Here is a 15,509-nt window from a genome sequence, read left to right as displayed (position 1 = left end):
TTTTTATTCAAATTTTTGTCAAAAACATAATTTTTTGCAGAACCGTACGCAACAATTAACAGAACAAAATAAATGTTAACCATATATACAAAGAAAGGAGCAATACACCGTAACGACACCCCAGATGCTGCTGACCTTTACTGCTCTCCTAGAAAGTCGAGGAACGGCTGCCACCTCCGAGAGAACTCTGCCATGGACCCTCTCAAGGCAAACTTCATTTTCTCGAGGCTGAAAAGCCCAGCCATGTCACTAACCCAGGTCTCTACACTCGGGGCTTCGAGTCCCTCCACATTAAAAGGAACCGTCTCCGGGCTACCAGGGAGGCAAATGCCAATACGTCGGCCTCTTTCGCTTCCTGAACTCCCGGATCGTCTGACACACCAAAGATCGCTACCTCTGGACCCGGCACTACCCGCGTGTCTAAGATCTTGGACATTGGCTTCGCAAAACCCTGCCAGAATCCTTTAAGAGCCGGGCACGCCCAGAACATATGGACATGATCTGCAGGGCTTCCTGCACACCTTGCACATTTATCCTCAACCCCAAAGAGCCTGCTCATCCTGGTTGCCGTCATGTGTGCCCAGTGGACCACCTTAAACTGGATTAAGCTAAACCTGGCACATGATGAGGAGGATTGACCCTGTTTAGGATATCCGCCCACAGGCCCGTATCCAGCTCCAAGCCTAGCTCCTCCTCCCATTTGCCCTGAAGTTCCTCCACTGGGGCTTCCTCCGCCTCCTGAAGTTCCTGGTAAATGTCCGACACCTTCCCTTCCCCTCCCCTACCCAGGTATCCTGCATGGGGGAGCAGCGGAAATGATACCACCTGTTTTTTCAGAAAGGCGCATACCTGAAGGTATCTGAAAGCGTTTCCAGGGAGCAAACTGAATTTCTCCTCCAGCGCTTTCAGGCTGGGAAAGGTCCCGTCTATGAACAGGTCCCCCATCCTTTTAATGCCTGCCCTATGCCGGCTTTGAAACCCTCCGTCTATCTTGCCCGGGACAAATCTATGATTGTTGCGTATCGGGGCCCAGACTGAGGCTCCCTCCACCCCCTTGTGCCTTCTCCACTGACCACAGATCTTTAATGCCGCCACCATCACCGGACTGGAGGATAAACGGGCCGGCGAGAACGGCAGAGGTGCCGTTACAAGTGCCCCTAGGCTGGCACCTTTGCATGAGGCCGCCTCCAACCACTCCCACATCGACCCCTCCCCCAATACCCATTTCCTAATCATGGCTATGTTAGCCGCCCAATAGTAGCTGCAAAAGTTCGGCAGCGCCAGCCCCCCCCCCCCCCCCCCCCCCGACTGCGCTCTAGGTACAGTCTCATTATTGGCAGGGTCTTATTTGCTCATACGAATCCAGAGATTATCTTGTTCACCCGCTTAAAGAAGGACTTAGGGATGACGATGGGACGGCACTGGAAGACGAACAGGAATCTGGGGAGAAGCGCATTCTTAACGGTCTGCACCCTCCCCGTTAAAGATAGTGGGAGCATGTCCCACCTTTTGAAATCCCCCTCCATCTCCTCCACCAGCCGCTATAGATGAAGCTTGTGGAAGGCACCCCACTTTCGAGCCACCTGTATCCCTAGGTACCGAAAGCTCTTCTCGATCAACTTCAGCGGAAGCTCTCCCAGTCCCTTTTCCTGCCCCTTAGCTTGGATCACAAACATCTCATTTTTCTTCTCATTTAGTTTGTACCCCGAGAAATTGCCAAAGTCCATCAGAATCTGCATGACCTCCCCATCCAGTCCAGTGGGTCCGAAATGTACAGGAGCAGATCATTCGCATAAAGTGAGACCCGATGCTCCTCCCCCCCACGAACCAACCCCTGCCAGTTCTTTGAAGTCCGCAGCGTTATAGCCAGCGGCTCTATCACGAGGGCGAATAATAACGGGGAGAGGGGCCACTCCTGCCTCGTCCCCGGTGGAGCCTAAAGTATTCCGACCTCACCCTGTTTGTGCACACACTTGCCAAGGGGGCCTGGTAGAGTAGCTGGACCCAGCCTATGAACCCTCACCGAATCTGAACCTTCTTAGCGCTTCCCACAGGTACTCCCATTCCACCTGGTCAAAGACTTTCTCCACGTCCATCGCCGCCACCACTTCTGCCTCCCCTCCCTCTGAGGGCATCATGATGATGTTTAGGAGCCTCCGTACATTGGAGTTTAATTGCCTGCCCTTGACGAAGCCTGTCTGATCCTCCCCTGTCACCCCAGGGACACAGGCCTCAATCCAAGCAGCTAAGATCTTGGCCAGCAGTTTGGCATCTACGTTCAGGAGCGAAATCGGTCTATAAGATCCACACTGTAGCGGATCTTTCTCTCTTTGAATGCTGAAAATCGTAACAAAGTTAAGGAATTTGAAAGCTCCTCAAGTGAGGATGAGTGAAATCGAAGCTTGTGACATTGTTGGAGAGAGGGTCCCCCTCTTTTTGGCCTCATTAAAGGTCCTTAGTATGAGTGGGCACAGCAGTTCCGAAAATTTCTTGGGGTAGCCCCGGTGCTTTGCCCGACTGCATGTTGCCTAAATCCTTTACCAGTTCCTCCAGCTCTATCGGGGCCCCAAGTCCCTCCACCAGATCCTCTTCCACCTTTGGAAACCTCAGTTGGTCCATGAATTGCTTCATCCCCTTCTCCTCCGGTGCACCCCCCCCCCCCCCCCCCCCGGGCGGGGGCTCTGGCTCATGCAATTTACCATAAAACGCCCTAAAGACTTTGTTCACCCCCTCTGGGTCTATGACCGCGTTGCCCCCCTTATCCCGTACTTCCCCAATTTCCCTGGCTGCCTCCCTCTTGCGAAGTTGGTGCGCCAGCATTCTACTCGCTTTCTCCCCGTATTCGTAGACAGCCTCTTTGGCCTTCCTCAGCTGTGCTACCGCCTTCCCAGTGGTCAGCAGGTCGAAATCCGCCTGCAGCCTCCGGCGCTCTTTCAGTCGCCCCGTCTCGGGGGTCTCAGCGTAGCTCCTGTCTACTCTTGTAGCATGGCTAAGTCTGCCTTTAATCCCTTTAGATGCGAGAACATGAGAGCCCACTTGACTGGCCCAGATGGGGGGGGCTAACAACAACCCCCCCCCCCCCCCCCCCCCCCCCCGATTAGCCATCTCCCTTTCTCGGCCAGCCACGAGCCACGCTTACTCGAGCCCTCCCATTGGAGGCCCCCCCCGACTCTCCCTCTGTTCCCCTGTGTTGTCTTCTTTTCTGTCAGCCAAGCAGCATCCCATCCCATCCCCTCCCCCCAGCAATCCCAAACCCCCAAGTCAAGCACCCGCTTGACACTGGCTCTCTTCCCATTATGCTTTCGTGCGTCAGCTGACCCATGCTGACCCTTGCCGCTCCCGCCTCGGTCTCCGATTACTCAAATGCCTCATTTTTCGGGCCCCTCGCTCCCTGTGGAAAGCCCAACTTATGTGCTTCAACGCTCCCAAAGAACATTTTCCGCGCCCTCCCCCCAACGAGACAAACAACAAACCCCGGGCGCAAACCTGGCCCCACAAAAAAGAAACGGCTCCAGCTGCCAGGAGAACAGCCCAACTCCCTCTGCTGCCGAGCTCTATAAGAGCCGTAAACATGGCCGGAGAAACAGGGAACAAACAAAAATAAGAGGAAACAACATAGTGTTGTTCCCTCCGGCTACTTGGCAATTAACATCCCCACCAGAGTAACGTGCCAGTATGGCTGTCCTTTAGCTTTTCTTGCTTGATAAAGTTCCACGCCTCGTACGGTATATCAAAGTAATAGTGGCGATCTTGATACGTGACCCACAGCCTCGTCGGATGCAACAGCCCGAACTTCACCCCTTTGCTGTGGAGGGTCGCCTTTGCACGGTTGAATCCAGTATGCCTCAGCCAGTTCTGCTCCCAGGTCCTGGTAGATGTGGATTACGCTGTTCTCCCACCTGCTGCTCCGCTCCTTTTTAGCCCATCGCAGGACTCGTTCCTTATCTGAGAAGCGGTGGAACGGTACCACCATGGCCCTCGGTGGTTCATTCATTTTAGGCTTCCTTGCAAGGACTCTGTGCGCCCAATCCAGTTCCAGAGGCCGAGGGAATGCTCCTGACCCCATCAGGGTTCCCAGTAACGTGGTCACGAATGCGCTCGCGGCCGACCCCTCCACACCCTCAGATAGGCCCAGAATGCGCAGGTTCTGCCTCCTGGACCTGTTTTCAAGGTCCTCCAGCCTCTCCTGCCACCTCTTATGTAGGGTGTCGTGTGCCTCCACCCTGACGGCCAGGCCCAGTATCTCATCTTCGTTATCCGAGACCTTTTTCTCAATCTCCTTGATTGCCTTCTCCTGCATTTTCTGGGTCTCAACCATTTTCTCCATTGAGGCCTTCATTGGGGCCAGCATCTCCGTTTTCAGGTCGGCAAAGCAGCTTCTAAGGAACTCCTGCTGTTCCTGCGACCGCTGGGCCCACGCTGTCTGATCCAAGCCGGCCGCCATTTTCTGATCCCGCGCCTGTTCCTGCCGCTTCTCACTGGTCGTTTGTTTGCCCGTCCTGCTCCTGGTCCCCTCCATAAACTGCTGTGGGGAGCTTTCTAGCATCGATTGCCTGCCGATTTGCGTCGAAAAGGGGCCGTCAAAGGTCCTTAAAAGTGCCCGTTAGTCCGTTAGTGGCGGGAGCTGCCGAAAACGCGATCTACCCGCGCATGGCCGCCAACGGAAGTCCCTGCACTGGTGGAGTTGTTATTAAACAGAGCTGGTGGACACAACGGCCTGAATGGCCTCCTTCTGGACTGTAATACTACAGTAATCCCATTGCTAAAGGGCATCCTGTAAATTGTACATATTACAGGCATAGTCTATCAGCGATGGAGGGTCTAGTTACTGAATTTTGTTCTGTCCTAAATAACACTGAACTTCTTGAATGTTGGTGGGGTTACACTCATCCAAGAGTGTGGTGAGCATTCCATTTCACACCGGACTCGAGCGCTACAATGAAACCTTGAAGGGCTACAAGGTGAACTACTCATTGCAGTACACCCACCCTTTTTTGTGTAGCTACTGTGATATGTCTAATTATAAAGACACTTCTGGTCAATGGTAACCCCGGGAGATTCAGCGGTTGTGAGACCCTGAAGAAAAATGGGAAATAGCTGGGATTGATTCCCCTTGTCCCAGATAGTCACCAAATACTCTTGATCGATGAACAAATATGATGGTCAAATTATTTTTTTCATTTGTAATTAGCACGATTTGGTTGTTACATATGACTGCGCATGATAATACCCAGGATTGCTCATGTACTGGAACTTGTATTCTTCTTTTTAAATGACTTCTTTATGATAAGAACAGAGGTTTTCCCCCTTTTCTTGACTTAAGCATTTTAAGAAGCGTTCGACGGTTTGTCAATCAAAAGGTAATATAATCAACTCACCAACCATGTGTTTTCGAACATGAGCCATTGTGTAGAATTTCTTCTCACAAATCTCACAGGAGAATTTCTTTTCAGCAAAGCCATGAACAACTTTGATGTGCTCATGGAGAGACCACAGCTTCTTGAAAGATTTTCCACAGGATACACACTGCGGGAAAAAAGAAACATTTCAGAAATTCTACTTACTACAAAGCGCGTCTGGTTAGCTGAACACCGTGGAATGTCTTGCACTGAACAACATTTCTCTCTTCCTTTCCTAAAAGGAGTAACTAAAAAGAGTAACTCATCCTTGGATACATTCCACAGGCATTGCCATCCCTCTGGCACTTCATCCAAATGATCACTGAGGTTACTGAGCTACTTCTCATATATATTTTCAGCTAGACAGAAATGATGGGTTGTGATAACTTGTACGCACTTGACCCAAAGCAAAAAAGGCTTTCAATGTTACCCTATAACTAGCCAATAGTAGATGCAGAAAAATAGTTCTCTCCACCACTATTCTCATTCTCAGACAGCTCATTTAAAAATCCAGAACAAACTAATTATACTTTGCCACTGACATATGAAATATACAACCATATTTAATTCTGGATATTCAGTGAAATAATGTCCTTTCTAAGCAATGTGAGGTCATTGACTTTAGACCCAAAAAAGACAAATCAATATTCCTTTAGTGATGAGAAACCAGGACCTGTTGAGCAAATTGAGTATCTGGACAACAAATACAATCAGCACACAGGTACAAAATTGAATTTCTGAAAGCAAATGGAATTTTGGACTTTATGTCAAGGGAATTGAATACAAGGGGGGGGGGGGGGGGACGATATGCACCAGTTGCACAGGGCTTTGGTCAAACCCCACCAAGAGAACTGTGTTCCGTTTTGAGCACACACTGCACCTCATGAAGAATATTTTTAGCCTTGGAAAGGAAATAATGTAGATTCACCAGGGTGATACAAGGGATGCCACGGCAAAACAATTAAATGATGAGGTCAGGATATATAAACATGGCTGTTATCCCTTGGGTTTAGGAGACTGAGCAATGGTCTCTCCTCTTAAAAAGCTGTGGATGATGGGCAAATGAAGATGGGGTAAAGATCAACCATGATCTAATTGAATGGAAGAGCAAAAGTTTAAATGGCCTACTCTGGTTCATATGGTCCGAAGTGAGCCTTAATTTTCACTAAGTGAGTAATATGGACTAATGACCAAGTGATGTAACAGGATATATTTCCATAAATCAATTAAGAAAGGCACTCGATCCACATAAACTTATGCTATGTGTTTTGAGTTCTGTACAAACCTGAATTCATTGTTCACATAAATCATATTTGATACCTTTATTTTTGACCAATTGGTTCTCTGACATATATCAAAACCCAATGCTATATTTCAGTCTCCAAGCCAAACTACTGAGAAATCGATACCCACCTGCGAAGTTTCCATTTGAACAATATGCAGTGAACAACCTTTTTACACACACACATCGTTTTAGGTCATTTAGGTGCCGGTTGCCAAGATTTAGGATTCCCAAGTATGGCCAAAGGTACTGCTGGAGTTAAACCAGCCCAAACAAACTGCACATCACTTGCAGGTTTCTTGCTGCTAGCCCAGCTTTGGTCACCCTACCCAACAGGAAGCGGTTATTTGGAGAAAAGTGGACCCCAGCCTTCAGCAACAGGTTCCATTTGTTAACCAGGCAGTAATGTGGAATTCTGTGGACTAGTCTGGCTCGGGTATCAAATTACCAAGTTTTCCGAGCAGGATTGACTTGGTTCGGAACTTCCCATCGTCAGGCGCGCCATCTTGGAGCCACTCGACCCTGCCAGGAGGATAGTCACTGGTCAGCCATTGGACAACTGAAACAGGGACAGCAGGTACCAAAAGTTCATCATGAATAACATGGGTGAACACCACAATTCACCAAGGTGAGTGCATGCTCATTACCTTCTGACCACAGCATGTATATACCGTTTACTGAGGAAAACTTAAATCTACATTAGATTTTTCATTATTCCAAAAAGACATAAAGTATAATTTTCTAAAGTATAATTTTCTTACACAAGATTAGTACAGCTGTCAACATAACTAAGCACAAATGTGCAAAACCACATGCTTGGGGACGTATTTCACATTTAAGTCTGCAATTTAATACTGTAAGTTGGATTCCTGTGCCATCTACAGGAAATATGCAGTACTGTAAACCAGGCAAATCACAGAGCACAAATGGGAAAATTGAAGTCCACAAGCTTTAGAGATCCATTTAACAGTTTAAAAATATACAGTACATTGGTCAAAATGATTTTTGTTTTAATATTCATTAATAGAACGAGTGTGACACTGCTAGGCCAATATTTATTGCCCATCCCGGAGGGCAAATGAGAGGCAGTCACATTGTTGTGGATCTAGAATCACTTGCAGGTCAGACCAAGTAAGGATGGCAGATTTCCTTCTCTAAAGGAAAACATTAATGAACCAGGTGTTTTTTTTTTACAAAAGTCGCTTCATGGCCATCATTAGGCTTTAAATTCCAGATTTTTACCGAATTCAAATTTCACCATCTACCATGGTGGGATTCGAACCCAGGACACCAGAACATTACATTCTCTGGATTAATAATCCAGCAGCAATACCACTATGCCACCGCCTCTCCATAATATTAATATAGCAATTTTAACATTCAAAAACACCACAAACAAAATAGTTAATAATACTTGCCAAAATTTAAAATTTACCTTCATATTGTGATATTCCAATCTGTAGTGAAAGTTAATCCAGAGTAATAATTTGAAAAATAACAGCATTATAAAAACTTTTCTTGAAAATTATGCAATGTATAAAATTTTAATCTGTGTTCATAATTCGGTGAACACATCATCTTGTCTAATACTCCACTGCAGTTCAAAGATGTGCAGGTTAGGCAGATTGGCCAGGCTAAATTGCCCCTTAGTGTCCAAGGCTAGGTGGGGTAAGGGGATAGGGCAGGGGAGTGGACCTAGGTAGGGTGCTCTTTCAGTGGGTCGGTGCAGGCTCAATAGGCCAAATAGCCCCCTTCTGCCTTGTATGATTCTATGAGAGAGTCAGCAAGAGGGGGCGAGAGTGTCAGCCAGGGGTGGTAAGAGAGTCAAGTAGAAAGAGTTAGAATGTTTCTATTTTTAAAACATCTATTATATTTTAAAAGGTTTATTGAATTTAATCATTCAAGGATTGTAGGCTTCACTGGCTAGGCCAACATTCAGCACAATCCCCAATTGCCTTAGAGAAGATGGTGGTGAGCAGCCACAAACTACTCAATACAGTGAACACAATACCCTTAATTGCTATCTTTATTCTCCTTAAACAAGAGAATCAGCTCTGGTTTCACTTTTAAATGCCACTGGCACTCAGGAATACATGCTTTACAGAGATTTTCTTTGAGAAGGAGAGATCTCTTGACACTGCTTTAAAGACAAGATCTGACTCCTAGTCAGATCCATGCAGAAACCCGGGTCTCCAGAGCTGTTTCTCAGCTTGTTTCAGCTCCCCCTTGTTCGTAGTCAAGTGTGCATTGCTTTAAAGACTAATCATCTCATTAACTGAACTACAGAGAGCAAACTGCTGGACTTCTGCTCACAGATTCATCCAGAATGGTACTGACCTGCTTTTCCTACACAATGCTTGATATCTTAGCTCCACCCAGCAACGACATCACCGTACCAAGCTGAAATCTAATTAACTCAACAGGGAATGAAAACAAAATTCCATTTGCCCAAGCTTTTTACGATTGTTTAATTGCACCCATGGATCCCAAACTTTCAAACTAGAATTTATTTTAAAACATGACCGCAGCACTCAAACACACTCTAACCCAGGTTTTTAAACCTTACCGCACCAAATACCTATACTACGATACATCCGAAATTCCAACAGTCATCACATGGGAAACAGAACATGAAGAGATTGGAATAAGGGCAGCATGGTAGCATTGTGGATAGCACAATTGCTTCACAGCTCCAGGGTCCCAGGTTCGATTCCGGCTTGGGTCACTGTCTGTGCGGAGTCTGCACATCCTCCCCGTGTCTGCGTGGGTTTCCTCCGGGTGCTCCGGTTTCCTCCCACAGTCCAAAGATGTGCAGGTTCGGTGGATTGGCCATGATAAATTGCCCTTAGTGTCCAAAATTGCCCTTAGTGTTGGGTGGGGTTACTGGGTTATGGGGATAGGGTGGAGGTGTGGACCTTGGATAGGGTACTCTTTCCAAGAGCCGGTGCAGACTTGATGGGCTGAATGGCCTCCTTCTGCACTGTAAATTCTATGAATAAGCCGTTCAAGGTTTAAAAGAAGGGGCAAGGCACAAAGAAAGGGTGAGTGCATTTTACATTTGCACTCTAAAAGCTAGAATTAAGAAATGTAAGTAATCAAGTTTAACTTCTGAAGAAGTTAGCTCAGGTAAGGGAAGATCAAAGGTAAAAATAGTATACAAAATGATTAAACCTATGAAAGGGAGCTATTTATTAGGCTTTAACCAACAGCTATTGAACTCCCAGCTAGCAGTGTCTGTGAAGAAAGCCCGTTTTGAAAAGCAAGCTGCTGGGTTCTACCTTTGAAGTAACTCCAAAGAGATATAACTGCCTGGTGTGGTAACTTTTACTGTATTTTGGAACTTTTTAAATCTATACGGTGTTTTGGGACCTTTGGGGAGAGTTAGCTTGCAAGGTAGTGAAGTAAAGATGGCTTAGAACTGGTTCAAGTTTGTGACACAGTGTATAGCTATTGTTTTTGTTAAGTATACTTCTAGTTGAATTTATTATTTATTTTGTTGCTGAATAAGTATTTACTTTATTTAAAATCATCACAAAACGTCTGGAATATTCTCTGGATTTCAAACCAAATTGCAAAAATATAGTTGAGGACAGTTGTTTCAAGTTTCCCTTCTGGGATTTGAAATAACACGTCATTTACCATCAGCTTTGTCCTTAACAAAAGTGGGGGCTCGTCTGGGATATAAAAAATAATAATTCCTTGATCGACTTTGCGTTGGTCAATTTAAAGGAGATGAGAATGAGGAGGACATTGAACCAGGAGTGACATCGAGAAATTTTAAACTGGGGGACTGTTAAATGACTTTGCCAAACGTTAAGACAAGTTTGGGAGTGCAAAATGTAACCTTGGAAAGTTTACAAAAGGTAAATAAAGCTAAATTAATGGAATTGGCAGATAAATTGCAATTGGGATTATTTGCAAAGGTAAGGAAAGCAGACAGAAATGAAGGTACACCATGGCATTTAGGATTGAAAAGAATACCTGAGAGACCAAGTTCTCAAGGTGGTGGTCATTGGAATGGGCTCAAATTAAATTAAAATAATAAATAATCTTTATTGTCACAAGTAGGCTTACACTAACACTGCAATGAAGTTACTGTGAAAAGCCCCCAGTCACTACATTTTGTCGCCTGTTCGGGTACACGGAGGGAGAATTCAGAATGTCAAAATTACCTAACAGCATGTCTTTGGGGACTTGTGGGGGGAAACCGGAGCAGCCGGAAGAAACCCACGCAGACACGGGGAGAACGTGCAAACTCCGCACAGTGATCCAAGCCGGGAATCGAACCCGTGACCCTGGAGCTGTGAAGCAATAGTGCTATTCATTGTGCTGCCCCTACAGATGAAAAAAACTTGAAAAGAACAGAGAACAAACATTTCAAAGAGAACAATCAGAAAGGCAAGAGAGAAAGAAGACAGGAAAGAAAATTAGAAAGTTAGAAAGGGAAGAAAGAGGAAAGGAGACAGAAAACTTCAGCTTGGACATCTGTCAATTAAAGATGAATCACCAAAAGTTGAAGAGGAAGGAGTTATTTCTCGAATAAAACTCAGTGGGATATGTTCAAAATCATACAGGCTCTTCCAAGTTCGAAGGAAAAGATGTGGAAGCATTTGTTAATTTATTCGAGAAAATTGCTAAACAGAAATGGCTGAAATAACTCTGGACATTAGTAGGCATGGCTAATGGGGTATGCCTTTCACAACTCTGTTAGGCAGGTCTTCATTGTTACTGGGTCAAAATCTTGGAACAGTGATATATGTCAAGGGCAGGATGGTGTGCGACTTGGAACGGGACTTTGGGGGTGATGTTTCCAGACACCTATTATAAAATAACAAGCTTCTGACTTTTGACATAAAACAAGTTACCAAGAAATATCTAGTGAACATTTTAAATATCCCTATAAAGAGGTTGCACATTAAACAACAATTACTCTCTCTGCTCTTTCCTTTCCCATGAACAGCAAATAAATCTGTAAAGCAGGTAGCTTAATTTCACCACTAAATCTTTGCAGTTCCTTAAACATTGGCAGGTCTTCAATTCAAACAGGCTCAGATGCTGTGTCAAAAATTCTCTCTGGTGAGAAACACATTGTTTATCAGGCCGAATTATTTGGATACATGCTCACCCAAGCACATTTGGTATAATACATACTGTTTTTTGCAAGATGGCTAAAAGTAGACCATGTTTTTTTCCACAAAAGCTTCATGTCAATCGTTTTTGTTTAGATTGTACTGTGTCCTGTGTGTGAATTGAAGCATTATTTAAGGTGAACTTGCACTATTTTCTACATGCTACCCCTTGGTGACACACTTGTTGACTCAAGATCTTGCAAGTTATGGTGTTCCCCAAGCGCTTACTGCCATTGCTCTCTCAGGTAGTAAAAGTCACAGGTTTGGAAGGTGCTGCTGAAGCAGTCCTTGAGAGCATTCTGCAGATGGTACACACAGATCACTGTTGTGCCAGTGGCGGGTGGGAGTTCCAATCAAACGTGTGTCCTGGATGATGTTAAGCTTTGAGTATTGTTGGAGCTGCACTCATTCAGATAAGCGGAGAATATTCTATCACACTTTGGATGTGTACCTTGTGGGTAGTGGACAGTCTTTATGGAGTCAGGACACTAGTAACTAGCTATAGAACATCTAGCTTCTGAATCTGCCCTTGTAGCCACAGTACTTGTATGGATGGTCCAGTTCCCTCTCTGGTCAATGCTGATGGTGGGACATTTGGCAATGGTGATGCTATTAAATGTTATGGGGAGGTGGTGAGATTTTCTCGTGTTAGGGATGGCCACTGGCTGGCACTTGTATGGTACGAGTGTTATTTGTCACATCTGTCCAAGTCTGAATGGTGTCCCAGTTCTTGCTGCATGAGGGTATAGACTGTTTTTTTTACAAGGAGCTGTGAATAGAACTGAACACTGTACATCCCAGTTTTTGATCTTTAAGTCAAGGGAAGATCGTTAATGAAGTAGCTGAAGATGTGTGGGTCTAAGGCACTGCTCTGCAGAACTCTTCAAATGATCGGCCTTAATCAAGCATGACAATTTTTCTACATAATGGGCATGAGTAGTTTGTCTTTGCCACTGGCTTCAATTTTACTTAGGGTTCCTTGATGCCACACAAGGTCAAATGCTGCTGTGATATTAAGAGCAGTCATTCTCACCTCACATTTGCCATGTTTGGATCAAGGCTGTAATTAGGTCTGGAGCACAGTGGTCCTGGCAGATACTAAATTGAGTAGTGAGCAGGTAATTGGTGAATAATAAGCAATTTGGATGACACCTTCCATCAGTTTGCTAGTGTTTGTGAGTAGACTGAGGGACGATAATTGGCCAGATTAGATTAATCCTGCTTTTATGGACAGGAGATATTTGGGCAATTTTCCACTTTGTTTCTAGATGCCAGCTATTTGAATTGTACTGAAAGAGCTTTGCCAGAGGCATAGCCTGTTCAGGAGCATAGATCTCCAGTAATACTGTCTGGATGCAGTCGGGATCCATAGCCTTTACTTTTATCTAGCGTGCTCAATCATTTAGCAATATCAAGTGGAGTGAATAAAATTTGTTGAAGACTGGCATCTGTGATAGTGGGAATCTCAAGAGGAGGCTGAGAATCACTATTCACCTGATACTACTGGCTGAACATGGTTGCAAATGCATATAATTGCTTTAATTGCCCCATCACAATATTCCTTTCCATAGAATCCCTACAATGCAAGAGGAGACCAGTCAGCCATCAGCACCAACCCTTCGAAAGATCACCCTATGTAGGCCCAATCCGCTGCCGTGTTCTAGTAACCCACCCTAAGGGGCAATTTAGCATGGCGAATCACCTAACCCGCACACCTTTGGACTGTGGGAGGAAACCAGAGCACTTGGGGGAAAAAAACCCAAGCAGACACGGGGAAGAATGTGAAAACTCCATATGGGGGGAATGTGTAAACTCCACAGTCACCAGAGGTCAGAATCCAATCGGGGTCCCTGGCGCTGTGGGGCAGCAGTGCTAACCACTGTCCCACCTGTTTTAAAATGTTGTTCTGGTGCATGGACAACTTTTTGAAAACAAAATTATTGGGTGGCTGCACATTCATGATCTCACAAAACCTGTGGCTGTGCACATCTGCATTATAGCGAGAATGTTGTCCAACACTATTCAAAACCTGTTGCAGTTGCAGCAGACTGCTGGAGCTTTGACCCGATCTAAAAACAAACAGAAAATGTATGAAGTGCTCTGCAGATCTCCAGCATCTATAGTAATATGTTTCTGATGAACCAATTCAAATGAAAGGTCATCCATTTAAAACTCTGTTTTTCTTCCTCCACAGATGTTGCAATCTGAACTGGTGGGTTATGGAACCATTTATCTGTCTGTAGCATGCTGTTTCTACTGTTTCGAATGCAGGTAATCTTGTGGTGTAGCTTTGCCTGTTTAACACCTCATTTCCAGGTAGGCCTGGTGTTGCTCCTGGCATTGATTTTCTCAGTTTGATGGTAGTGCAGAGTGCAGAATAAGAGCGTGGCAGAGTACAAATCTCTGCTGATAGTCCACAATTCCTCTTGGATGCCCAGTATTGAGCTGTTAGATCTATTCTGAATCGATCTCATTTTGCACTATTTTGCACATCACACAACACGGTGGAGTGTTCAGTGTGATGACAGGAATTTTATGGGCAAAGCGACGGTCACTTGTATTGGAAGCAGTTCAGAGTCGGTTCACTAGGTTGATTCTTGAGATGACCAGGTTGCCTTATGAGAAAAGGTTGAGAAGGTTGAATGTATTCTCATTGGAGTTTAGAAGAAAGATATTTTATTGAAACAAAGAATCTGAGGGGACTTGACAAGGGGAGAGGGGGTTTCCCCTCCTAGTGAATCTAGAACTGGGGGCATAGTTTAAAATCAAATCTCCCATTAAGATGGAGACGAGGAGGATTTTTTTCTCTCAGGTCACTAGTCTTTGGAATTCTCTTCCACAGAGAGTACTAAAAGTAGTCATTGAATATATTCAGGGCTGAGTAATCTACAATTGCAATTCACACATTTGACCAGTCCGCACATTTTGTCAGCTTTCCTTTTGAGCAGACAGCTTTTATGGGACAGTTTTCTCACCCAGTGTTCACCCCTCTGGCTCCTCCTAACAAGAGTGAGCATTGTTGGGGAATGGTAAAGATCTAAAAATTGAGCTGATTTTCTTTCTCCTACTTAGCTGAGGAATGCTAAAGGCAACTGCAAGGATCCACCATTGCATTTTGCTCAGCAATATTTGAGTTAACGATAAGTGGTACAATTTGTGAGAGTGAACATATGGAATGCAGCAAGAACAAATCAACATAACCATAATCAATACACAAACTTTAAGACAAAGAGCAAGTGAATTATGCTGTTGCCAACAGGCCTGTACAGAAATGGTTATTTTGCACAATACTCTCAGCAGTAATCAAGGCCATGTACAAAGACTAAAGCAGATATTCTCAGCAATCCTTGCTCAATACCAAAACAATAGTCAATTATTAAATAGATGGTTTTCAGTTTTCAAACTTATGTATGAAATTTGGTTAATGTGATAACCCTCATGAGGACCCCGGGGGGAACAATCGCTGACTGATCGCCCAATGGTGTTCGTAGAATAAAAGTTGCCATGGTGACAGGGCCGAGGCACGCCCAGCTGGGGCTCGTTAGTGGGATCTTCAAATGTAGCTCCCAGACCCAGACCGGCAGGTCCCAATAGTCCAAGGCTGGCACATTTGTTTTGTGCACCGCGGTAACAGATTTATTTGCAATTTAAAATAAACCAGTTTGGCCTTTCACTCCGCGCCTCCTGGAATTATTACAT

The 15,509-nt window shown here is 45.1% G+C and overlaps 1 protein-coding gene across 3 annotated transcripts in view; it reads right to left on the bottom strand.

Annotated features, from left to right (window-relative positions):
• The window catches only part of LOC119953894 (zinc finger protein 652-like), a 97,689-nt gene that overhangs the window by 14,250 nt on the left and 67,930 nt on the right, over positions 1-15,509 (bottom strand). For all 3 annotated transcript variants that reach the window (XM_038778528.1, XM_038778529.1, XM_038778527.1), the window contains exon 3: positions 5,379-5,526. In XM_038778528.1, coding sequence (XP_038634456.1) covers positions 5,379-5,526 — 148 coding nt within the window. The remainder of the gene's footprint in view (positions 1-5,378; positions 5,527-15,509) is intronic.

Source organism: Scyliorhinus canicula, chromosome 19, assembly GCF_902713615.1.
Source record: "Scyliorhinus canicula chromosome 19, sScyCan1.1, whole genome shotgun sequence".
Classification (NCBI taxonomy): domain Eukaryota; kingdom Metazoa; phylum Chordata; class Chondrichthyes; order Carcharhiniformes; family Scyliorhinidae; genus Scyliorhinus; species Scyliorhinus canicula.
The sequence above is the reverse complement of the archived record's forward strand: the minus strand, read 5'-3'. Positions and strand labels throughout refer to the sequence as shown.